The sequence below is a fragment of the Fringilla coelebs genome, assembly GCF_963513975.1.
Source record: "Fringilla coelebs genome assembly, chromosome: 3".
NCBI lineage: Eukaryota > Metazoa > Chordata > Aves > Passeriformes > Fringillidae > Fringilla > Fringilla coelebs.
Genome location: NC_140030.1, coordinates 52,919,819 through 52,944,851, shown reverse-complemented (window position 1 = coordinate 52,944,851; position 25,033 = coordinate 52,919,819). Strand labels below are relative to the sequence as shown.

Sequence of the window (25,033 nt, the reverse complement as noted above, 5' to 3'; positions counted from 1 at the left end):
CCAAAATGAGCAGAGCCATTAACATCCTGAATTAATGGGCTTAGTGGTTTTCAAATGAGGTATTTCCATGATGGACGTGGTGTGGATTCAGCAAAGTCTGCCCTTTAACAAATACAGCTTTGGTTTCAAAGATTTGATTAGGCTTAATACCATTAGGGAACCATTACTGATTTTATGCTGTTGTTGTTACTGGTTTAACTATCGATTTCTGAACCAAAAATTGAAGACAGTTGGCGTTACCAAGAGTCAAGGTTTAGGAATGCAAAAGCAAATCCAAGGTACAGATGAGCTTCAGATGTGGACAGGCTTCACAGGGTTTAATAGGCTCTCCAGAGTTTGTCAGGTCACAGAGGCTTTTTTTTTTGTGGGGTGTGCATGAGCCCAGTTGTTTCTTTGTGTTTGTTGTTTGTTTTAAGCACTTGTGACCTCAGCCAGAGCAAGTGGAATTCATATGAGCAATTACTGGATGCAAGAATTAAAAAAAAACCCTCACGCCAACCTCGGTTTATTGTACACCATTTACAAAATAAAAAACCAAAACAAATGAAAATGATCTTCTTAATCAGCAATCCCTGATCACCACCACGTGTTTTTAAAACAGCCAGATGTTCACAGTTTAAGAAGCCAAATAATACTACTACTTTCTTGTAAACGTTAATGGTGAAAGAACAATAATAATGGTTTTAGTCAATCATCATTAGTACTTGAAAGTACAAATATAAATTAAATAAGACTCAAAAAACTTGTACAATAAAATCTGCTATAAACAAAGCTAATTAAAAAGAACTGCTCCCAACCTGGGTTGTGGGTTTCATCTTGTTTTAAAATTAAAAGCAGTATTTATTTTTCTGAAGCATCCAAATGAATGTTCATATCCAGATGTCCTTACAAAGAAACACGGTCTTCATTCTTTTCTCATCTTTTAAGCTGTTTATATAATATTTTACTTCTGATTGTCCTTTTCTTCTTTGGCAATCCTCTTTGTCACACCACTGAAATACTTCTCACGGAAAGAATTGTGTCCCCTGTACGGCATATACTGGCCATCCAACAAGTAAGAGTTCTCATCTTGATCCTGCATGGCACCAGAAGAGAAACATTAGACTTGAGGGTAGTGTGTTCAGCACGTATTGCCACCACTCTGCCTCCAGACTTTTTCAAACCATGACATGCAAGGGTAAGGTAGTTCGGTTTTTGTTTTACAGTTCAACAGCACACACTTAAGTCGCTGAAAATATCTCAGCTGACATCAGCAGAATCCCACCCTTACACGACCAAATGAGCACAGGTACCATGCACCACACAGGTCACTTTCCAGAAAAAATATTTTCAGGAGAATTCAGTCAGTCTGTGGAAGGCAGGCACAAACAGAAGAGGAACACAAATGGTAAAATGAGTTCCTACAGTTACTGAAGCACATTCAGAGATTTTTTTTTCTGTGCAACATTCATGTATTTCTGAAAGTTAAAGTTGACACAGTAAATCCCCACACATAATACCTATTTGACACCAGCCAAAAACACAGTTTAGAAAATTGGCCCACTGTATATACAAAGGTTTAGTTCATCATGTACTGTGGCTTTATACAATTAAGATACTTGTCAGCTAACATTAGCAATGCTGTAAGATAAACATTACATCAAACTTTAATCTGAGTGTTAAAGAAAACTGATGGCAACTTCTAAAAACAGTTTAATGCTTCTGGGTGATGTCAGTTTCTCATTATGCTCAAAAGCAGGAAGGAACAGCGAGAAGGAGCCTCACACAGAACAACTGAACAGCACAAGGAGAAAATAAAAACAAGCACACAACAGAACCAAGCCTCTATTCCACCATGTGCTTCTTCTCAGGTTTCTAACCAATGCAGTAACATAAACATCAGTTCACTACCTTAAAACGTTTATTTATTTGTTCGTATTCAAAATAAAGTTACTGTGGAATCTTTTAGCATTAGTAGGAACACAGAAGCAGCTTTTAGTCAATATTTTCATATTACAAGAATATGCAAGGAAGGACAGAATCCTAGTGGACAATCTCTCCCTTCAGCTCTTTTGTAGCCTTTTCCAGGTTTTCACCTACTAAGATCAACACCTCTCCTAGCTCCGGAGATCTTAACGAGCATTCTGAGGCAGTGAAAGAAAAGGTTTTTCAACAAAGCAAGACACTTGTGTGCATGTAGAAGGGCCCTCTTCTGGACACAATGAGATATTACTTCAAAGAAGGGCTCACCTGCTATGAAAGCAGACATCAGGAATGTGACACCAGCTTAAATTAACTTGCTAAATGTTCAGTGCCATGTAGATATCTATTATATAAAGCATGTACACCAGCAGCAGCAGCTCTATTTAAATACTGCACTGTTGAAAAATAGCAGGAGAAAATTACTTTAGGAAACCCAATGCAGGCACAGTATTATCTATTGTCTTGTGGTCACCTGTGAGAGACTGCCATCTCCATGGCTATTCTCAGGCTGATAAACAACAGGCTTTTACATGTTTGTGAAAAAAATGAAAATTACTATAGACAGAACAGGTAACAAGAAGGACTTAAGACATAATCCTCTCACAGCCAGCCTGTACCCATTTCTCCAGCCACTCTTTGGAAAAGAGCACTTTTTCTTCTCTTGAAATTCCAGCTCAGAAATCCTTCTTCAACATAAACATATATTTTTATATCATTGGGATGTTTTAACAAGAATGCTATGTAATTCACTTATTTTGAGAAATGGACGGGCTATTTGACCCTGATGGAAAATGATACATAGATCAAAGATACTCTAAGATAAAAATTAATCCCCACAACCTCTAAGAGGTCATGCATGTGAACAGCATTCATCTTGATTCCACAGGAAACAAAATGCTGATTTGGTGGGAAGAGATGAAGGAGTAAACTACCCTCTCCTCTACCTCCAAGCGGGTTAGGGCAAAGAGAGGATGTGCTGTGTAGAAGAACAAACTTCAAGTAGAACACAGGTGCAATAGGGGCATCTGCATGCACCAGATGGAAACAGGCTTGATGCACCACTCCACAGCAGAATCTCATCTCAAAAATCCAAGCCTCATCAAGAACTCTGCAAACACTGCTCGCTAGAGATCTGCAGTCAGGCATGGATTTCATAGGACAGATTACAAAGGAAGTTCCTGGCCCACATCACAATAATTCCAGTCTAAGAGGTGCCATTCTCTACCTCTCACCTGTACAGGCATTACTGCATAATAAATATGGCAATTGCTTAAAAAACCATAAAACAAACAAAAAACCCCGACCAAACAAACACCAATAAAACTGGGAATTGCTGCTTAAAAAAGGGAAAAGAACATAAGAAATCCTGAACTACCTGGGGATACCAGTCACTAGTGAGATTTACTAGTCAAAGGAATTCTAAAGGCTGTGTGAAGACTGATCAAAGTAACTGAAATTCTTGGATTTCAGAGACTAAGGATTTTCAGACAAATTCTAACTTACACTACTGTGCATCAAGGAGCTGAATGGGTACAATCTGAACACCAGGGATAGGCTTCATTTAACTCTACAGAGAAAATAACTTGTAAAAAAAACCCTTAACAATTTATTTGTTCTAAAGACAACATTAAAATAGGTTTTAGAGATCTCAAATAATGAAGAGGCGGAAGAGAAGGGGATGCTGAATGATAACAAGAAAATGTTTTTCTTTAAATCTTGGCAAATATTCAGTGACTTTCTAAAGATTCTTATTCATCTAGCATGCCCCAGTCCAGCTTCAAGGTAATTACCCACATTTAGTTTTCATTTTAAAAAAAAGTCTTCCTAGCCTTATCACTGTTTCCTACCACTCTACATCTGGTGCTAGACAGTAGCTATAGAAACCACTTGTACTAATGTTATACAGCCATAAACAAAAAGGAGCAGTTACCAAACCAGAGACAGCAGGGTCATATACCCAGGAACAGACGCTGCTAAATTCAGCAGGAAAAATTCTACACCAGTAACAACTCCACAGTGACCACGTGACATGGAAATGCCTGACCCATTCAGCAGGGTGGGCTTGTGTGCCTGGTGCTTCACAGTCCCTTCCTGGACAATCATATGCTCAGAGTTTGTCCTTCAGTCAAGTTTTCTGTTACATCTACTACATCATCTCTTGGCATTAAAAAACTGGGATGCCTCATAGGGAGGGAGGAAGATAGGGCTCTGGGCTGAGGCTGCAGTTACCCCTGCCCCACCCACCCTGGGTTTTGGGGTGACAGTGTGCAGCTGTGCCGTGGGGGAGGCAGGAGGGGAGTGTGCATTTTGGGGTGAACGGTGTGCTGGGAGGAACAGTGGCAAAAGTTGACTGAAACAGTAATCAAAAAACCCAAAACTCTTCAGCTCATACTGTGCACATGCTGGAAGAGCATATTCATATCAACAATATCTTTTCCAGTTGGCACAATCTCACTGTAAACTTAAAAAGAACAAACTGGATGCTTACAAGACAGTGAGTTATATACCAGGTTTGTGAAGTTTTTAATACAACATATGATCTTCATGCTTATGATTTCTTATGATAGATCAATACTTCACCTAGACATACTCACTTTTTGCCTTCACTTTGATCTCCTTTTTCATTACAAACCATTCCAATCAAACTGCACCACCAATTTCAACAATTGACTGAATTAATCTCCGGTTAAGAGTTTATTTAAAGTGTTAATAGTGAAATCAAAATTTGCTGTGAAATCCACAATTCCTTATAGGTGGCAAACACTGGAGAAACTGAAAAACTGCATAGTAACAGTAACATGATTTGTAACGTTTCTCATCCATTTGCAAGTGTTGCACTAAGCTGAATTAAAAGGCAACTGAGGGCCTGTTACAAACAAGTTTAGTAATGCAGACAGGAACCGTCTGCACACATAAATGTTAGGTATATCCATAAAAATTCACTCTTTCACTTAGGAAAAAGAAAAGCAGACAAAAGCATAACTACTGAATTTTATGGTCCTATCTGGCAAGTCAGAAGTATCCAATTTAAAGGTTGCTCAGGATATTAATAGAGGAAAAAACATGTTCCAGGTAAGGGACACTGGGGTGGGGAAATCTTGGACACCAAAACAAGGTCCTAAACTAAGCAGGCAGTGGCTAAGGATTCAACATGAATTTTTTTCTCTAGACAAGTTTTGCATCATCAGAAACCACACATGGGTTCTGGTATCTTTAAATTATCTAACACACATCTGGAATACTGAATGTAAGCACTTGCAGAGTCTTATCTAAGCAGCAAGCCTGCCAACTAGTCTCAGGTGCTCAGAGCTAAGCACTTCCAGACATGAACCTGTCAAACCATGAACTGAAGAACAGGTGATACACGAGAGGAGAGTAACAAATGACGCAAGTCTGTTTGCAGAAGGGCTGATATATTTTTTAGGTTAGAATATGCTACCCTACAGCACTGGTAGCAATAAAACTGCTGTCAAAAACCTCCCTGAACACCCTGAGACGCACATGTCAAAAACTTTCATCATCTACCCTCCTGGTTTGCTACTGGTGAAGTTGGCAGCTCCGAGGCTGAACTCTACACAGAGTGTTTACAGAAGCTCAGGTGTTGCTTGAGAACTGCAGTCACCATGAGCACTGTGAAGGCAGCACTGAACCCCTGCTGTGTCAGTAGTGCAAGCACCACACAGACACAGCAGCCTGACTGCATCTCCTGCCATCTGAAACAGCTCTTCCAGCTGACAAGCAATGTACTGAAAACACTTGCTCACTGAGTGCACTTTCATTAAGAATTTGCCTCACGTGTTTAGCATTTCTTTTAACATTACTAAGTGAGAGGAGTAGCAAGAATGGAAAGGAGATCTGAATGCAATATTCCCTGGTCCCAATGCCTCAGCAGAGGCACTCAGCATGTCACAAAACAAAAAAAGATCCAGTGTACTTTGCTGTACTTGTCACAATTTCAATATTACTCCAAAAATTAAAATGTACCACTCTAAAGATGAAGTAACAGAAGTAAATAAGTTCTGCCAGTACTGCAAGACCCACAAAGATATTTAGTATTTACTTGGGCATTGAGACACACTTTACAACCAATGGAAACTAAGGCAAAGACTCTGCGGATGGGATTTATAAGTAACTGTAAGTTCAAAGCTCTTTTTCACACTACCAAGGGACTTTTTCAGGATGAAGAGTTTACTAAAAACTGAGAATAAAAAGGAAGAAACCAGAACCAGAACAGTCCCTTAAATCACTGCTCAATTTTACAAAAGCTCTCTGATCATAAAAACCAAAGTGTGACAGAAACAAGGATCAAATGCTGAATAGCAAGAACTTGTCACGAACACAACAGCTACTATTTTACACAATATGATCAAGAATTCAAGCTTACCTTGAATTCTTTCACCTTTTCCATGGTTATGAGGCGCCTTGATGTGTGGCTGGAAAGCAGCTGCTCACAGTTGCTAATAAGTTTCAGGCATGGATGGCGGGGAATGATCTCTTCTGTGTATCTGGAAGAAATAATCATTCTTAGTGCTGTAGGCTCATGAAGTGAAAGACCTGCATCATAAACAAAATTCTTACAGACACTTCACAAAAAGGTTCACAGTTGAAAGTTGTTATGCACTTTAACCTGATTAAATAAATTCAGATATTGCTGCTTCAGAGTTTTGACATCTTATATTCCAATCACCTTGACGCGCAGTGTGTAGAATAAATTAAAACCTCACAGTAAAGAGACACTCCCCCCATTTTCTGCATGCATTTAAATGATGTTAATGTATGTACACATGTGCCTGCCTGTATAATTTCAAGTACAAAATACCTCAGCCAACCAGGAACAAAAACATATTCAGTCAGAGCTGTGATTTTAAAGGTATTTTCCACAGTCAACATATATGAAGTTGCAAGAATAAGAGACTTTACTCTGGCTCCCTAAAAGGAGATCACGGCACTGCAATTTCAAATCTTATTAAGCCAGCTCTGATGAGACAGCAACATTCCCAAATTTCAAAATCTGGTATTACTAATGTATCTCATCATAATTACAATTTCTAATGGCAAAGAAAAAAAAATCCACCATCATTTAACATTAGATAGTATTTAATTAAAAGCCAACGTTGCTACTATCTATAGAAGCAAGAGTTACAGTGTTTTAAATGTCCCACCTTATAAGCACACTACTTTCTACATAGAAAGTGCTTTCTCTAAATTGCTTTCAATCCTTTTATTTCTCCAAATGCTGAAAGAGAAATTTAAAGATTTAAGAGCTTTGCAAGGGACTACAGCAGCAAGAAGTATTAACCTAGATAGTATGATAAATATGAGATATCCTTCCCACAGATCAGCCATTTATTCCTAGATTTTGTAATAAGCTTTCATGAAAGTTATGAGAAGATAACACAAAAAATGGGTTCTGGTATTGTCAGGTATGATTTTGTAAAAAACACCTGCTCCTATGATTCTCCAGTGCTTGAGGGTTAACAGAAGTCATAACTGAACAACTTAATATCTATGACTTGAATTTAAAAGGTACAAAGAAGAAGATTTACATTTTTCCTGTAAAGAGGTGGATTTTCTGAATGAAAGTAAAGGTGTGGATTAAAATAGGATCTATCTAGGTGCTGGTGAAAAACTTGGCATTTCTTAAGAAAACAGAGAGCTGTTAAACAAGTAACTCAATCCCAAATACAGATATGCAAATAAGAAAAAGACCCAAACAGTACTGCCTCTTTGCTTTCCTCCAAAACTTCCAGTCCATAACACTACTCACTTCTCATGTAGAAGCAAGTATCTGCTTCAGCTAGGTGAAGTCAGAACATGCTTTTGGCAAAGAAGAACGAAATTAATTCTCAACAGCTTTTTCTATTACATGAGACTTTTGATGCATCCAGTACCACCAAGCTGTCTTTCTTTTACAAAGGTAGGCACCCGGCCACAATATTTTAAAAGTTTCTCTCAATAATCGTACAGGAGGCTGACTTTAATGGAATTAGAAGAATTTGGACTCAACAATGATTTCAATGTCTGACTGAAAGAGTAAACTCTGGAGTGAGATGCTATCTTGAAGAGGGAGAGATCACTATCACTTTGTTAAAAAGCCTTTTCTGTTAGTATTAATTAATCTATTTCTACATTCTTTCAGGTAAAACTCAGAAACATATCAAGTAAGAAATACACAGGCAAGGACTTTAACAGACATCCAATCCAATAGTTTTGGCTTAATTTAGGGTAATATACAAAGATCTCAAAAAATGAAACTCAAGGCAGGTGTTGCCAAGGGATGTTTGATAATGCAACATGTTAGTAAAAAGTATCTTCCTTTCTCCCCACTTAATTTAGTTAATGCCCCTTGTTCAGTATTACAGGGGAAAATAATCCTACTATTCTATGCTAATTCTAGCAACTTCAGTATTTCAAGTCATAGTATGATGTACAAATTCACTTTTAAAAAGTCATCTCAATTAGACCTCCCCAAAACAGCAACTGAAGTTGATCCCAAATATGCAGTTCCCAAGTTATCCGAAGACAAACACCTTACGCTGCTGTAGTGAGGAAGCATGCTTTTACCAAAGTTCAATGGGCAGAAAGAAAAACACTAGTATCATGATGAACAAAATGAATTCAGTAATTCCAAAGAGATTTTATTGGCATGAAAACTAGCTGTGATACTATGAATGGCATTCATTGCTTTGTCTGTGAAATGTCTTATGATAAAAAAGGCCTAAAATACCAATTTTATCATTTACTAAAAAATACAAACTTTTAAGTGCACTCTCCTGTTACAGAAGCATGTAACAGAAATGGCTCCTTTTGATTTCCAAATTTTCAAAACAGCATGAGATATGTAGGACTACCCCAAGACATTTCCATGGTGAAACCAGGGTCAACTTTATATAACAGTATATATAGTATATTGACAGTATAGTATATATAGTATATAACAGTATATTGACTGTACATAGAAATATAAGACACTGTAGAAACTACCTTCAGAGCACACCTGTATCTGGAAGACACCTTGAAACAACTACTATACATCAACTCCTCACTTTACAGTAAAAAATCTTTACAAAAACAAAACAAAGAAACCCCTCAAACCTAATCTAGGAGATGCTGAAATAAGGCATGCAAACAGTTGTTTTTCCTTATGCACTCAGTTCTGATCCCAGGCTGCACTCCTGAGCAGACAGATCCCACAGTCTCTGCTGGCCTCTCTCGTCCCTAACGGCGCTTCTCTCGGATGTTCCTGCCTCTCACTGCCATCTCTTGGTCACTTCACTTTTATTTCTCAGAAGAAAGCTAAATCAGTAGTGGCAAACCCCAAAGAACCAGGGATGATTTTTACACACCTCTATCAACTACTTTAGCAGAAACACATATTAATACTAGCCTTGCTTCTACTGTCTTAGAAATCTATCTGCACCTTGAAAGTAACTTTTTAAGCTTAAACCTCAACTCACTGGACATGCATTTACAATGATATGCAAAGGCATTTTCTGTTTGGTAACAGTCAGGAATTATCTCCATTCAAAAGCTTTCTTACAAAATGTGGCCTCCCTCATACAAAGTTTTAAAATACAAAGTTTGGGCATTATTCTGAAGTGCTGGTACTATGGAAGCTCCAGCGACACTATGTCCCAAAGGAAAGCACAGTGAGAATGCAGCATCCATTCTGACACACAACACAGCAGAATTCAACAGTACATACTCAGGCCTGTATATGGGGAGCCAGTAAACCAATCTTCCTCCCATCACCAGATATTCTGCCCCAAACTTCAAGAGGTCAAAAAAGATGTCACTTAGATGGTAACTGGATGAAACGAAGAAGTGATTTTCTGCGCTGAACAAAAAACATACAAGTGTAAGCAAACAAGAGCATAGGTAAAAACCTAAGTTTTTAATAATAGCAATTTAAAAAAATATACTAAGCCACAAAAGCACTTTCTGAGCTTTGCAAAGCTACCTAAGACAATTCAGGAGTACAACTTCTACTATGAGGAATACAACTTCTCAAGTACCCTGTCTCTTTCACTTCCATATGTATTAAAGATGAGTCTAAAGAACCACAAGTATGCTGGCAGTAGTTATTTCGCACAGCATCTTTCTAAAGAAATTAAAGTCAGAAAGCAAGGAAGGCCAGGCACTGGAGAAGCCATGGGACATCTCTGAAAAGAAAAGAGCAGTGGAAAATGCAAAAGAAAAATGTTGGAGGTAAAATTACAGGTATTCCATTTTAGAGTGATTTCACAGCCTGCAGGGACCAAAGAGAACTTTTCTGGAAATACATGCTAATGGTGGCTCAAAGAGGTGAGAAATAGGATTCAACATCTGAACACACACAAGGGATGAGGGAAAACAAAACCAAGAAGGTTTCAAGAAGTGACAAAGTGGTTTTGCAAACAGAACAAAAAAGGGGTTTTCTTTTTTAATTATATTTGCTACCATTTTTTAACTTCTGACAGCCAACCAAGAAGTAACAAACATTCTAAAACTGCAACTGGGTTTCCATTAAGACATTTATATTCTAAAACAAGACAGCTTCCCTACCTTCTTTCAACGGATTTAACTGTTTCCTTTTGCGATCCCATTCTGCGAGGAGCTTCTCTGATACCGTATGGTGCTAGACAAAGCAAAAGCAAAATGCAGAGATGAGAACCTCACCCTTTGTCCAAATAACACAAAATTACACCAGATATACACAACAGTGCACAAACTGTGGCTTATACAAGGTTAAATAAATGGAAAGCTTTTACGAAGTAAAAGTCAGTAAGGGAAATTTCTTCAAGATTGTTGAAAGCTTCTTGCTTCAAGAAGTTATTTTAAAACTGTTTCAAGGAAATCCCTTCAGCTGTAAGGGATTGCTACATGACAAAGGACAATGCTGTGGTGTTTCTTAAAAGATATTCCTCAGATTTCCAACATGTGATAAATAATCCCATCCTTTTTTGTTTGACAGACATGAATATGTCCCCTATAGCACTTAACTAACCTTTTTCAAAATTAAATTAAGTATATCAGAATTTCTTGTCAGCACATTACACAAATGGTCATTCTCACACATAAGAACCCGAGAAGGTTTTTTCTCATACATTTTTTGCGCATTTCTAATAGCATAAGATACTTAGTTCATGTTCAAAAAATCTGAATTTTTGAGACTTGTTTCAGCATCACATAAGTACCAATGTAACCACAGCAGAAGTTTTACAAATGGTTTCACACTCAGTTCTAAGTCCATATTAATATTGTACACTGTCTTGTTGTGGAACAGGCCAAATAAAAACTAGCAAGCAATCCGCAAAGAAAAGTCACACTTCCTATTCCTAATTAATATGAGTGTGCCATTATAAGAGCCAGCACTTGAGATCAGAAATTGCTGGATCAAAGTCTTCATTTATCCCCTTGGTTTCTTTTCCCTCTCATACAAGACAAATAGTGTTTAGTAAAAAGGTTTCTAAAAGAGCAGAGGATCCTTTCAAACTGCTCCTGCTTCCACCTAGCTAAGTGTATTGGAAACACATTAAAATTTCTCTTTGCAAGCATTATATTAAGCATTAACACAAGTCTCACAAAGTCCATGAGATGCATGGCAACCTCCAATGTGCTGCCAACAGCAACACAGACCATTCTGGCAAGAAGTCTCTACACATCAATCATGTAATGCTTTTACTGAAAGGGACTTCTTCAAAGGATGATTTTCAGCCACATTGATTTCTGCTAGTGAACGCAACATTCTCTCCATGGGAGAAAAGTGGCATTGTCAGCTTTATTACATGTTAATAACTATCCTTAAAACAAATGCAGAGATGTCAAATGCAGATCCAATTTCCATAATGCTGCTCTCGACAATCATCTTTGGAAACATGGAAGCTGCAGACCTGAGCACTCGTCCAGACACTTAATCAATGTACACAGGCAAAAATGTTTTAGTCACTGTTATTGACTAGAAACAAAAGGCAGTTACAAACTTACGGTCTGTAATGATTGCATCAAACAACATCCCTTTTCTCCATATTGGCCTTGAAAAATCAGCAACCAGTGCATCGAGGTAGTATTTCTCTAAACCATACTGTCGGAGATTAGCTCTGATATTTTCATCCGGCCCTCTCCATTTCTGGTTCTTTCTGCTTGCCTTGCCTGGGAGGGGAAGTGGATGGGAAAGGGAAAAAAAAAAGCATACTCAACAAGAAACTATTATATATGAACAACTTTCATATACTATACCATTTAAATTTAAGGAAAATAATCAAATGTCACCAAAAAAACCTGCCAAAAGTGCTCACAATAAACTTCACGAGTAGTAATGAAAAAGGAAAATACATGAGAAAAATTCTGCTGCCCCATCTGCACAAGGTGTCAAAGAACACATTTACAAAAATGTTGGTTTCTAAGATGCTCTCTCCATCCACCAGTGACAACCCTGTCCAGTAGGTCAGATATAATTTGCATATTTGCAGAGAAGTAACAATGAGATGAGGGTTCCTGGCTTAGGTTTTGAAGAGCTTCCCACATCATAGGTTAAAAGAGCACACAGCTGTGGTAATGACTATTTGGAACTTTGTTTTGGTCTTCATTATTCTTTTTCAGAAATATTTCCAGCTTAAAAATAAGATAATATCTTAACTAGCATACATGTAAATTGGTGAATAAAACTAAGCATGACCAAATAAATCCTGCAAAGATTAATGCTGCTTTAAAATCCACTAAGTATCATCTGCTACCATCAGTCTTCTTAAATTACAGAGGGTAAGATTTCAGTGGCTTCAAAATATGTAACATACCTAATCCATGGATTGTGTTGTAATCTATATCAGTACCACACACATATGCCCCAAAATGTGCTGAGGAGATTAGAAGACCACCTGGACAGGGGAGAAAAGAGGCAAAGAATAAACTTCTGCTGTAAGTGTCACCTGCGTAAGGATTTTTTCCTCAGGGACTTCAGGAGCCTACAGCAGCAGCACACTAGACCCAAGGAAAAGAAAAAAAAAAACTAAAACAAACACTAAAAAAAGAAGCAGAACTATCAACCAGTTAGAATCACTATGTAATTTTAATCAGACATAATAACACTGAGTCCTTTATCTTGCAATGCCCTGTGTCACTCCTCATCTCTGGAGATTGTTCAGGAGTTTTGTTTATGGCTTTCTGTATTTTAAGCAGTAAGATCCTTTAATCATTACATGTACCAAAACTTTTGACTCTACTTTGCAAGGAGCAGAATTTCAAACTGCTGTCAAACAATTGGAAAAATCATCACCAAACAAATGGCAATTCTACTGTGTCTGTTCTAAAAGCCAGTTTCTTTAAAGGTGTTCAAAAATCAAACTTCTATATGGTGGCTATTGCCATATCTCAATGGTCAAGAGCCTTACAAATGTAAATATCTCCAATGTAAACATAAATATCAAAACCACTTCTGCAATCGTTTTCAAGAGTGAAAACTACATACAAATGCATTTGTCTGTGAGCAGGCAGCCTACTTTGTCAACAGTTTAACCAATGTACTTATTTTGTAATAAAGCCAGTTTTTTTAATTACTACTACTGCAACACACCTTCCTAATTAAAAAAGAAAAGATCACCACACCAAAAAACATGTGATTTCCCCTTGATACTGACAACAGCTGAACAGCCCACAGAAAAGAATAAACGACATTAACTCTTTAACAGCTTCCAAATGAAACAACAGATAGATTGCAGGAGATTAACAGATACCCGTGCAGTCAAGTTATTAATAGAGGTCTGTGGCTACCAGAATGGTTTAGAACAGAACAGAACTGAGAACAAGGCTGTGAATCCCACTGATGTCAACAGTCCTGCTAAATAAAGGGGATGACAGCTACAGGATGAAGGGCTGACAATTTGCAAGCTCTCTGGGGGGGTGACACCAGTTCTCCCATTCACCAGGAGCCTAGAAAGAGGCATCTCAGGTGGCTGCACTGTCCTGAGCCACCCACTGAGCACCAGCAAATCCCTAATGTGCCCTGTGTGCACCAGAGAACTTCTGTACCATATGGTAATGAACACTACCAAAACCAAAGGTGAGCAAGAACAAAAAAACTTTTAATATTCCTCTGCTTTTTGTTGTGAAATGGATCAGGGAAAAACAAGGTTACTCACCCCAAAGGAATCACCCATTTCCCTTCTTGGCTGCAATCCCTCAGAACAGATGGGCAGTACATCCAGAGGGTCAAGACAAATTTAGCTAGCCCTGACCCCAAGTATGGCATACCACCCAGTCCTACAAAAAAAGTAAGAAGAGAGTCCTTTGCCCATCTAAGAATATTTTTAATCACAGGCAAAAAAAGAAGCTTGGAAATAATGAATTTACAGCTTTTAATAAATCTCAGCTTGTACTAGTTCAGGTGTGTTCACACAGAAGGTGCAACTTACACACTCTAACACGGCCAGCCCTTTGATCAGTATAAAAAACAGACACATACAAAGGGTTAATCACTCTGGGAATCAAAGGGAATCACTCTGTCCCTGGTGACTGAATGATGATGGCACAGAGATTCATGCCTTTCTATCACACACTATTCTCCACCTCTTCAGCACAGATGAGGTCTGTCCTCCAGGATGCCAAAGAAAAACATCCTGTCATTTACAACGATGCTGTACCACAAATATCTTCCAAAAGAACAATCAACAAGATTACTGAGATAACCTGAACTGACTGTCTAGAGGGAAGCACAAAATATTCAGGTAAAAGACTTGATTTATTCTTCTAGAAGCTTCCAGGCTTCCTTCTGCCCAATGCTGAGGAAAGAATATCGAAACATGGATGGAAGTTAAAAACACAGTCTTGGCCATTCCAATTCTGCTCGACAATAAAAAGGGGAATCAGGTCTTCTAAAAGCCAGCCTCGTCAAAGAGCACTTTATATTCCAAGGAAAACTGCCAATTGTCCATTCTTATACTAATGTGAAAGACTTATGGTTTGGCTTATGCAGCAAAAACCAGTTTGCCTGCAACTAGCAAGAACCATTTTGCAAGGCCATTCTGGTTCTGTTTTCTATTGGTTGATTACTGTTACTCTTCACTTTATCAGTGTATAAAAACAGGCAGAAACACAGCCAGGCAACAAAGCTGCACTAATAAAGAAATCTGAACTGCAGTTCTTCAAAATGCTCCTCAGATCCTGAATATACATTTTTTTCAAACCCATTAGCTCAAAATGACTGCATCACTCACAACTCCAAATCACTTCCCAGAAACTCCAGTGACAGGGTACTGCAGGACTGACAAGCTCAAACTCCAGTTACAGGGCACTGCAATACTGACAAGCTCAAAATCTTCTGAAGGTCCTCAAGAGACAACCAAAATTCCTGGGGTTTCCTCAAAAGAAGTAAGTGCAAAAGCCACTGTTATTTAGTCATAAATACACTCTACTGACAAATGGCATGCCACCTAGTATTTCCCGTGTCCCCTTTAATCCCTACACTTCATTACAAATGTTTAACAAAAAAAAATTAAAACTGTAGTTCAAACTACTAGGCAATTTGGGGAGAATTCTGCATATGTTACATATATGAATGCATATGAACATATGCATGTATGTTAATTATGTATATATTTGAACTGAAACACAACATTTATCTTGAATTTCTATAGCTTCATCATTTTTATGTGATTTTTCTTCTTCTGTCTTTACCCTTCCTTTTTTTCCTTCAATTTTCACTCCCAAGAGAAAGAAAGCTCTCAGAGACTTTATTTTGTGATTTAAGTTAGCAGGTTTTATAAGACAAAAAGCCACAGATGCCAAAATGAAACCAACTGCTACGAGATAAGTAGAGGGATTTCCTGAACCTTTCAAAGGACAAGCACAAGAAAGAGGAGAAAGTTTCATAAGATATTATTATGCATTAAAAAAATCAGGTCCTATAAGAATAAAATTTAAGACAAAATCATAGAGTTCACCAAACCCGTCTGTTTCTGAAAATATACCCATGCTCTTTTTCTATGGCACAGAGAAGACACATGCTAATAAGAATTTATACTACTAATGTAGTCTTCTCTCTCCCTAACTTCCCTGCAGAGATTTTTCTTCATCTTCCCATTAACATAAGTATCTTTAAAGCTATGCATTTCACATGTGGTCACCTTGACTAAAGTTTAGCAAGCTGAGCATGAGTCAGCAGTGCCCTGGCAGCCAGGAGGACCAAGCATGTCCTGGGGTGCTTCAGGGACAGCATGGCCAGCCAGGCAAAGGAGGGGATTGTCCCGCTCTGCTCTGCACTGGGGCAGCCTCACCTCGTGTGCTGGGGGCAGTTTTGGGTGCCACAATGTAAGAAAGACATTAAAGTATTAGAGTGTCCAAAGGAGGGCAACAAAGAGGATGAAGGGCCTTGAGGGGAAGCTGTATGGGGAGCAGCTGAGGTCACTTGGTGTGTTTATCCTGGAGGAGACTGAGGGGAGACTGCAGTACAATTTACAGCTTCCTTGCTGGGAAAAGAGGAGGGGAAGGCACTGATCTTTTCCCTGTGGTGACCAGTGACAGGACCCGAGGGAATGGCCTGAAGTTGTGTCAGGGAAGTTTTAGGTTGGATATTAAAAAATACCCGGAGGTGGCTGGGCACCAGAACAGGCTCCCAAGGAAAGTGGTCACAGCCTGTCAGAGTTCAAGAAACATTTAGACAAAGCTCTCAGGCACATGGTGTGACTCTTGGAGATGGTTCTGTGCAGGAGTTGGACTCTGATGATCCTTATGCAATCTCTAACTCAGGATACTCTATGATTTGATTCTAGGACAGAAACACAGGCTTTGCTACATTTTTGAAGAAACTACTATAGGTGGCTTAACACAATATACTATGCTATAATTACATGGCACAAGCTGACACAATAGATCAGCTGTTTCATGTCCAGCAGTTTCCCTAAGGCAAAAAGTACTTCAGTGCCATGCACAGCAATATGTGGAATAAAAGCTCCCCCTCCTGGCTAAGATAAGGAAAGCTCAGCTGGGGAAGGGTACCTTGTGTGAGTAATAATATCCTGAACATAGGCTTTGCACAACAAAGTGTTCATCATGGAATGCTGCCATGACCCCACTATTGCTATGTTGTGTTGTATGACCAGAAATGCCCTCAGCACTCCCCTAAAGAGCCAGCTCTAAAATGCTGCCCTTTTTAATGTCCTGAAAGTGACTGCAGCAAGTGCTTAGCCAAATTCCAACTCTTGGTCACTTTGATCTTAAGCAGTCCATGACACACATGGATGGGTGCTTAGGCCACATCATGTAAAACACAACAATGAAGACAGACCTTTTAAAAGCACAATATAAACTGTTTACATCTTTGGAATTTGGTCTCCTTCCTCCAAAATCCCTTTCAGGTTAACAAACCATAATGTTATAAACACCATTTTGCCTCTGGTATCATCTCAAATATCTGTTGAGCACCAGAAGTCATGACACCAAGTAAAAGAGCAGTGCAAGCACTAACACAATATCCCAGTTCTTCCCACCAGCTGAAAAAAAAAAATATATATATACCTGTTCCAACAAATGGATCATATACAATGTCATTGGGTTTTACTCTCCCATGGTTTGCCATGATGAAGGAGAGGCAGGCATCCATGCTCGTATTTCCAATGAAGTGTCTCTTCTTTACACTGTAGGATTCGATGAGTTCTCTTTGGCCATCTGCAATCTGTTGAAACATTTAAAACCCCTGTCAGATCCTAGATACAAGATATAAACAGACATGCTAACAGACTTGCTTTAGTGACACACCACCCAAAACGAGGTAACTTCACTTCACTTCAGAACACATCACCTTGCTTTCTGATGTCTGAAAATATGACAGGCTTCTTTCCAAGCAACAGATATCTTGGTTCAATGCCTGGGTAAATTCTTCAAGACAGAGGTTAAAAATGTACAAACATTTCAGAGAGAAAATTCTTTCTGAGAAATTAAAATTAGCGTAACTTTGCTATTATTCAAAGCATCAGATAAACAATTCATAGTTAAAAGGATTTCAAAAATGTGAGGATTAAACATGCACGTTAAGACATGCATACACACACAAGGATGCTTAAGGTCAGACAGAATTTCTTTCTTCACTGGCATTTCTGTCCCACTCAAAATCCAAATTTAGGATAGCGCTGACAGGTGAGAATTTGAGGGAAAAGCAAACAAAGACCAAATGCTGGCATTTTTACATCAGACTTCCAAAGTACATTGGAGAAGATCAAAGCAATCCAAACAAAACACATTCAAACACTATCCAATACTATTCCCCCACCTCTGCTCAGCATCAGTCTTACTGGGTTAACAAAATACACCTGCCTATTTCTTCAGGTTGGTTTACTCATTTTTAAACACTTGAGGAATTCAGCACAGATGGGACAACAGCTGCAATGTTTTGCAGCATTGCCACAACCCGGGGTGCTCACACATCAATCACAGGCATGGAGTATGTTCACAGGCCCTAACAGATCACTTGAATCTCTAACTTCCCTGGAACACAAGCCACGGACTACAGCTACACCACCTCTGCAGTGGTTCTCCCTCCCTTCAGCAGCCCTTGACCCAGGACACTGCAAGCACCTATTCCCACCAGTGGCTAGTGTCATTCTGAGAGATATCCTTTGAGGAGCCACTTTTCCCACACAAAAACATAGAGGACCAGATCAGATTTCCTCGGGATGTCCTAATAATGCAGCAGGTTTAGAGTGCACGTGGCCAGCAAGCAAGAACACTTGACGTGAAGACCACAGATGACCAGCTGCAGACAGTTTTTGTACTTGGTTCCTTCTGCACTGTCGGTGCTCCCTGGGGCAGGTGCCTGCCTCTGGGCTGCACTCACTGATGTCCAAAGCCTCAGGGATCAGTCTGCACCTTTCCATGGAGGTGCCTGCCAGGATCACTTGGAGCACTTACAGAATGCGCCAGTGAGGCTGATGCCACTCAGCAGGGCCACAAGGCATCTACAGTTCTGTACATCTTTCTATCTGTTTGGAACAGGTCCTTTCAGCTGCAGCTAGGTCCAAAAAAATGTAACATGCCACCCCAGCTGTGCAGGCTCACTGCTGTGCTGAGTCCTCTCAGCGGATGGCAAGACAATGGTGTGTTTCCAGATACAAGTTCATTTTTTTTCCACCTCTAAATTGTCCAGTAAAGCCACTTTTTCCTAGTCACAGTAAGGACTCCCAAGACTTGCTTCACAGCATTATGCAATGACAAATTCAGACAATGGTATTTTCTGCTTCTATTAAAAGTCAAAACACTTTTTATATTTAAATGGAAGTACACTCTCCTGAAAATACAAGCTTGCAAGAACTGAAGCAAACATGCTCACGCACCCATCTACCAAAATACAGATGAATGGGCTCTTCAGGAACATCGTTTGGGTTCATTCCATAATCTTCCAAAATCCAAAATACATGTTCTGGATTCTTTAAATTTACTTTTCCTTTGAATGGTAGAAACTCAAGGGCCTATACAATAAAGAAAAACAGAGTAAAAAATAAACAGGGTAATTTTTTTTTAAATAGGTACCTTCCCCCCCACGAAAAAACCCTAAACAAACAAAAAATCAGCAAAACTCCCACAAATTCACTTGTGAGAAATGGTATATTAGTACTAAAAAGTTCTATATTCACTTTTTTTGAAATGCCTTTCTTCTAAACAAAAACAGCTCAAATGATTAACGATTAGAAATTGGGAACCATAACACTTTTTATTAACTGAATAGAACTCAACTTCCTAGGAAATTAACTGTGCATATTAATTATGCAATTTTCAAGTTATAGAAACAACAGTGATGATGAACAATGGGATGTGACATTTCAGTGATGTGCAGCTACAATTGTTTACAGACTTAGCATTATTTCATGTACACGAAAACTGAACAAACAGGGAAAAATAGCTACTTATACAGATAATTTCAGTCTCTGTAAATGAAGTAAATTGAATAAATAGGTGCCAAAATAGAATGTGGAAGAGCAGAAATAAACAGTAATTTGGAAAAATTTCCTAAATGAAATACTGATATAGTTAGGAGGAGAGCACAAGTACATATAAGAACAGGAGATCAGCACACAATCCACAGCTTGCAGCTGAAGTCACTTGTTCCACATCCTGCAACAATAAAAGCCTAAAAAGGAGATCAAGTAACAGATTTTCCAAAAATCTAGCACCTAACTCTTGCCATTTGAATCTTATAGTTCTCAGCAGCAAGTTTCAGTTTCCCCAGCACACTGGGCTGAAATCAGCAGTGATATTTGCTTGGCATTGTATATGCCTTAAACAGTCAGTTTAAAGGGGGGGAAAAAGTTGTGCATTTTGAGAGAATGTTAATTCAGACACAAAAATCTCATTTAGCCCTGATAAGACATATGCCATAAACCTCCTTAAAATCTTGAAGAAACTTAAATACACTGATAGCATGGAATAAGAACAACATGAACAGATTAAACTAAACAAAGATTTCTTAACCATCTACTTACATCAATCTTTTCTATTTTCTGTGCTTGGGTCAGTGTTTTATTAAATGTATGAATATGTACTTTGTAAGTAGAGTCTGACTGTAGATATGGAAGCTGAAAAAAATAAAACGCAAAGACACTTTAATTAGTACAGATGCAGTACTATTCAGTGAGCTTAAGGAACCATAGTATCCAGATTCTTTATAGATACCATCTTGTCTGTTGGATAGTTCTTCAAAGATGCATAGAGCTCCCCTGCAGATTTTCCATGGCCCCACAGTTCAAATATAGACCTAAAATTACAAAGTTTTCGAGAGTCAGTCACACAGAGCAGGGAAAATGCTTTACAGATACTTATTTCTTTTAACCTATTTGGCCAATGTATTTAGGCTTGAATTCATGGAGTTTTAAAGTCGACATTTAATTCTAGACAAATGTTTTAGTTTTTGTTTCTAACAAGTATTTTTAATCACAGGCCGATATTTCACTGATGCTTCTCTTTGTTTGGTAACATGCACCAAATCTTCAGAGCTTTCCATATTGATTAGCAGTGCAATGGAGGCTCCAGTGATCTTATTCTAAAACTAACACATCTCGCCACAACCAGCAGTAGGACAGAAGATTAAGCCATGGGCTAGTTATGCTTTGTACATAGAATTAGCATATATTAGCTGAGAGTGCATGGTGTGCAGAACATCTGAAAGCTGTTTTGTCACATTTTACTCCCCTAGCTGCCTGCAGCTGCTTTTTGAAGTGCAGTGCTCTATTCTTTAGGCAAGAGTGGAGAACCCAAGTCATTGTAGGTAAAACTGAATGCCTGAGACAACAAGCACTCAACAGGGACAATGCAACATTCTGCAGAGGAGACCAAGCTCTGAAGAACACAGCACAGGCACCACAAATTTAGTATGGTCAGAGGCACATAACACACCTATGCTGCTTCTCACCCTGAACCGTATTTCAAGGCCTCCACCTCACTGGAAATGTCTGCATGTTATTCAGACACTTCTAAAAAATGACCAACTTGAACAATCACTCTCCAGCATATTCTTGTGCTCTTGAATTTCCTAGAGGGGACCTCTGCTGCAGCAGTCAGGGCTGAAGGCTCAGATGCCAGCACTGAGGGAGGGTGACTCAACCTTTACCTTCCATGATTGTCAGTTGTCACATATCACTGATTTTATCTTTCAATTCCATACATATTTTAGAAAAAGCCACTAACTCAACATTATACAAGGCACATAAAACATGAGTGACACTACAAGTGCTGTCTCTGGAGTGAAGAACACCACTTTGAGACCCTGAATTGATCATACACTGAGTAAAGAGGACAGACAGGCATGCTACATAATCAGTCAGTCCTACAGGAGTCCTACAGGCTCCAGTAGCACCTTCTCAATTCTAAAGGAAATCGGAGACTCTTTATTTTATGGCTCCATACAAAATTTGTATTTGCCATAACAGAACAAAATTCCACTACTTATTATTTAGAACATTTTTAATCTCTTACTTTGCACATACTGTCCGCTTCATTAGTCCCCTTGCCATCTCTTCTGAAGGAATATTGAGAATCCAAAAGGGAGACTGCAATCAAGAGAAGGTAAGCTGTAGGATGTCATGTGAATTACACAACTACACATTTCTGTTCTATAAAAACAGAACATGCCTACTGAAGATTAAATAAATTAATAAAAAATACATCTGTTACCTTAAATCATACAGAGAACACGGGGATAAAATAATTAATCTGAGACAAAATTGTTTACTCAGCTCGAATGTCTGAGAAATTCTGTTATGCATTTAATTTTTCCAACATAACTGACTTGGTAAAATATTATTTGCACTTCTCTTGATTATTCATCCGCTGAAGACTGGAAACACCTCATTACACACAAGCAGTAACTAAATCCCAATAACAATCTCTGGCCAAGCACTGAGACCAGAATCATATGGGTTCATAACTGCACTCCTCCTCCATCTCAGTGATTAGAGACAAACACTAATTCCAAACTGAGTGTTTTCATGGTTTAGCTATCCCAAAAAGCAAGGAGAGCCTCCCAGCAGATGGCACTGCTTCTTTTCATGCTGGTAAATAAAGACAACCTGAGGTGCATTTTGTGCATCTTTTTTTCCAGTTCTGAGTCTTTACTAAAATTGAGAAGTCCTCAGTTTTGGGAAGATTCCCGATTTTCCTAAGAAACTTCAATATTTATTCAGATGCCTACAATTAACAAAAACACTGTAAAGAACATACTTGCAGACCATACACACACTCAAGTAAAATATTTGGTCCTCACTTACATTTACACGAATTTCCTGCTCGCCACTGAATTGTCCGCCACAAAGGGAGAGCAATGAAGTTATTTCCTAAAGAGAAAACATAAAGGTCAGGCTTTAGACTCTTATAAGGAAGAAAAGGAAAAGGGAAAAAAGAGAAAAGAGAAGAAGCAGCATGACACAAATTCTAATGCAGATGGTGGCTAGGGCACACATTCACAAGTAAATTCAGATTGTATGTACTGTTCATGAACTGAAAATTAAGACTCCCCTGCTATAAAAACAGCTTTCTCAAAATTCATTGGCAAATGTCAGGAAAATTTCAGTAATTAAACTCCACTATTTCACATATTCTCCTTTATTAGAATCTCTACTGTTCAATCTTACACTCTCACAACAATATTGTCCACTCTCTTCTTGAAATGTTTTTCTGATTAGTTCACATAAAAGTGATATTTCACTAGTAACACTGACTCAGGGCCAGGATCAGCAGATCATCATCTGGCTAAAAAAATCTGTCCTTGCTTATTCCATTAAGTTTTCAACAAATCATGTTCCTAGCACAGCTCATCACAAAAGCAAACACACTGAGCAGTCACCAAAATAAAGAAGATATGCCTCTGCTTCCTTCAGCGGCTGTATCAACCAAGTGTCACCAAAACCTTGGTGATAAAACCTTTCTGTGTTACATATCTATCATCATCTTTTTACTTCATCCGATGACCTTGCCTAAAGAAAAATCAGGATGATCATGAATGGAACTCAGGTTCCAGTCCCACAAAGCAAACAGGAAAGAGAACCTTAATGAAAACAAGGAAAATAAAAAATTCCAGACACGTTAAACATTTTGTAACATGTGACAGTCCAATCGACGAGGGAAGATCACCCTGTGAAACAGACCATGGCACTCAGTCTCCCCTTGAACCTCCTGCAGGGACGGTGACTCCACCAGCTCCCCGGGCAGTCAGTCAGTCCATGGAGAGAGGCGCTGGCGTGTGCCCGGGGCAGCACCAGCCACTCCTGCACCCAGGGCACGCTGGCGGGAGCTGACGTTAATTTAAACAAACTTCAAAATTAGTCACCAAAGCCAAAAGCTTGAAAGCATTTTTGTAACCCCAGCTTCCGCTTCTCTCATGGAGCCCCGGGTACTCTGCTGGCAACCTCTCCTAGCGCCAGAGGCTCTGGAAAAGCGAGCGGCAAGGAAAGTGCTGCCTTAAAGCCACCACGGGGAGGCTCCCCATGAGCCTGGGGCAGGAGGGGGAAGAGGGAGCCTGGGGGTCCCTTCCCACAGGATGCGGGGAGCGGCGAGGGAAGAGGCGCCGGGCGCTCCGAGCCCCCGGCTCCCCCGGAGAGAGGGGACCCCGGCCGGGGTCCGGCCCCCCCGACACACCCGGGGCCGCGCTGTCCGGGAGCGCCCCGGAGGAGAGGGGAGGAGAGGGAAGGAGAGGGGAGGAGAGGGCAGCGTCTCACTCGACCCCGGCCCCGACCCGACCGCGGCCCCGATCGCCATCGCGGTGGCGGTGGCGGTCGCGGTCCCGCGCAGCGCTCACCGGCAGGCGGAACTCGAGGTGCTCCTGCGCCAGCAGCAGCAAATAGCGCCGCAGCGCCGGGGCCGCCAGCGCCATGTCCGGCCATCCCCCGCCTCCCGCATGCGCCGCCGGCAGGGAAGGGCGGGAGCGGCGGGAGGAGCCCGGGAAGGGGCGTGTGGCGGAGAGACCCCCGCGGCCCCTGCGGCGCGATGCGGGGCTGTGCCGACTCTTCGGGAATTACTGCTCATTTCATCTTCTTCTCATCCTCCTTGTAGTTTTGTTTTGGGTGTGCTTCATCACGCACGCCACGTGTCAGTGCAGCAGTGCTTGCGTGTGGTTTATAAATAACTCCGTGTACACTGGGGACACGCTCGCTCAGGGGTGTTTCACTGCCAGGGGCGCGCTGCGGCCTCTCCTGGCCACACTTAAGGATCTGGAGCATTAAATAACATTAAGAATTAACAGATGCCAAAGGAGTCGCATTCCTTTTTCCGTGGGAAGGAGGTCAGCGCCGGCGGCGTGGGTGTCGCAGCAGGTAGAGAAGCACATTCCCAGGAAAGGGGCAGAGAGAGGTGTGACGGTCCGGCTGAGGGGCAAAAAGGGGTTTGTCTTGCGGATTATTTCTTATTTTAATATCTAGTCTTGATAATTGTAATCCCGTACTCACTGGTCTCCCTGTTGTGTTGATCTGAAAGTTTCGTCTTTCCCAGATTTTGGTAAGCTGTTTATTAGGACCAGGCCAGCTCAGCACTGAACTCATGTTCTGTGTTTTATGGGCTGATGTTGTTGGGGTTGGTTTGGGGCTTTTTTTTGAGTTTTTTGGGTTTTTTTTTCTAGATG

General features: G+C 39.9%; 1 protein-coding gene across 2 annotated transcripts; it reads right to left on the bottom strand.

Annotated features, from left to right (window-relative positions):
* Window positions 1-70: 70 nt before the first annotated feature.
* Window positions 71-24,392, bottom strand: TRMT11 (tRNA methyltransferase 11 homolog). 2 transcript variants are annotated; one of them, XM_084202854.1, is made up of 13 exons: window positions 24,215-24,392; window positions 22,689-22,754; window positions 21,898-21,971; window positions 20,599-20,680; window positions 20,409-20,501; window positions 19,263-19,397; window positions 17,452-17,608; window positions 12,738-12,818; window positions 11,929-12,093; window positions 10,507-10,579; window positions 9,668-9,799; window positions 6,347-6,467; window positions 71-1,075 (listed from the first exon to the last, which is right to left on the bottom strand). In XM_084202854.1, the coding sequence occupies exons 1-13, from the start codon at window positions 24,287-24,289 to the stop codon at window positions 944-946; spliced, it is 1,386 nt and encodes a 461-aa protein (XP_084058980.1). In that variant the 5' UTR covers window positions 24,290-24,392; the 3' UTR covers window positions 71-943. The 2 variants fall into 2 exon arrangements, with proteins under 2 accessions (XP_084058980.1, XP_084058981.1); XM_084202855.1 differs by lacking the exons at window positions 19,263-19,397; window positions 20,409-20,501; window positions 20,599-20,680; ... (1 more) ...; window positions 22,689-22,754; window positions 24,215-24,392 and adding an exon at window positions 17,735-17,763.
* Between the last annotated feature and the right edge of the window lie 641 nt (window positions 24,393-25,033).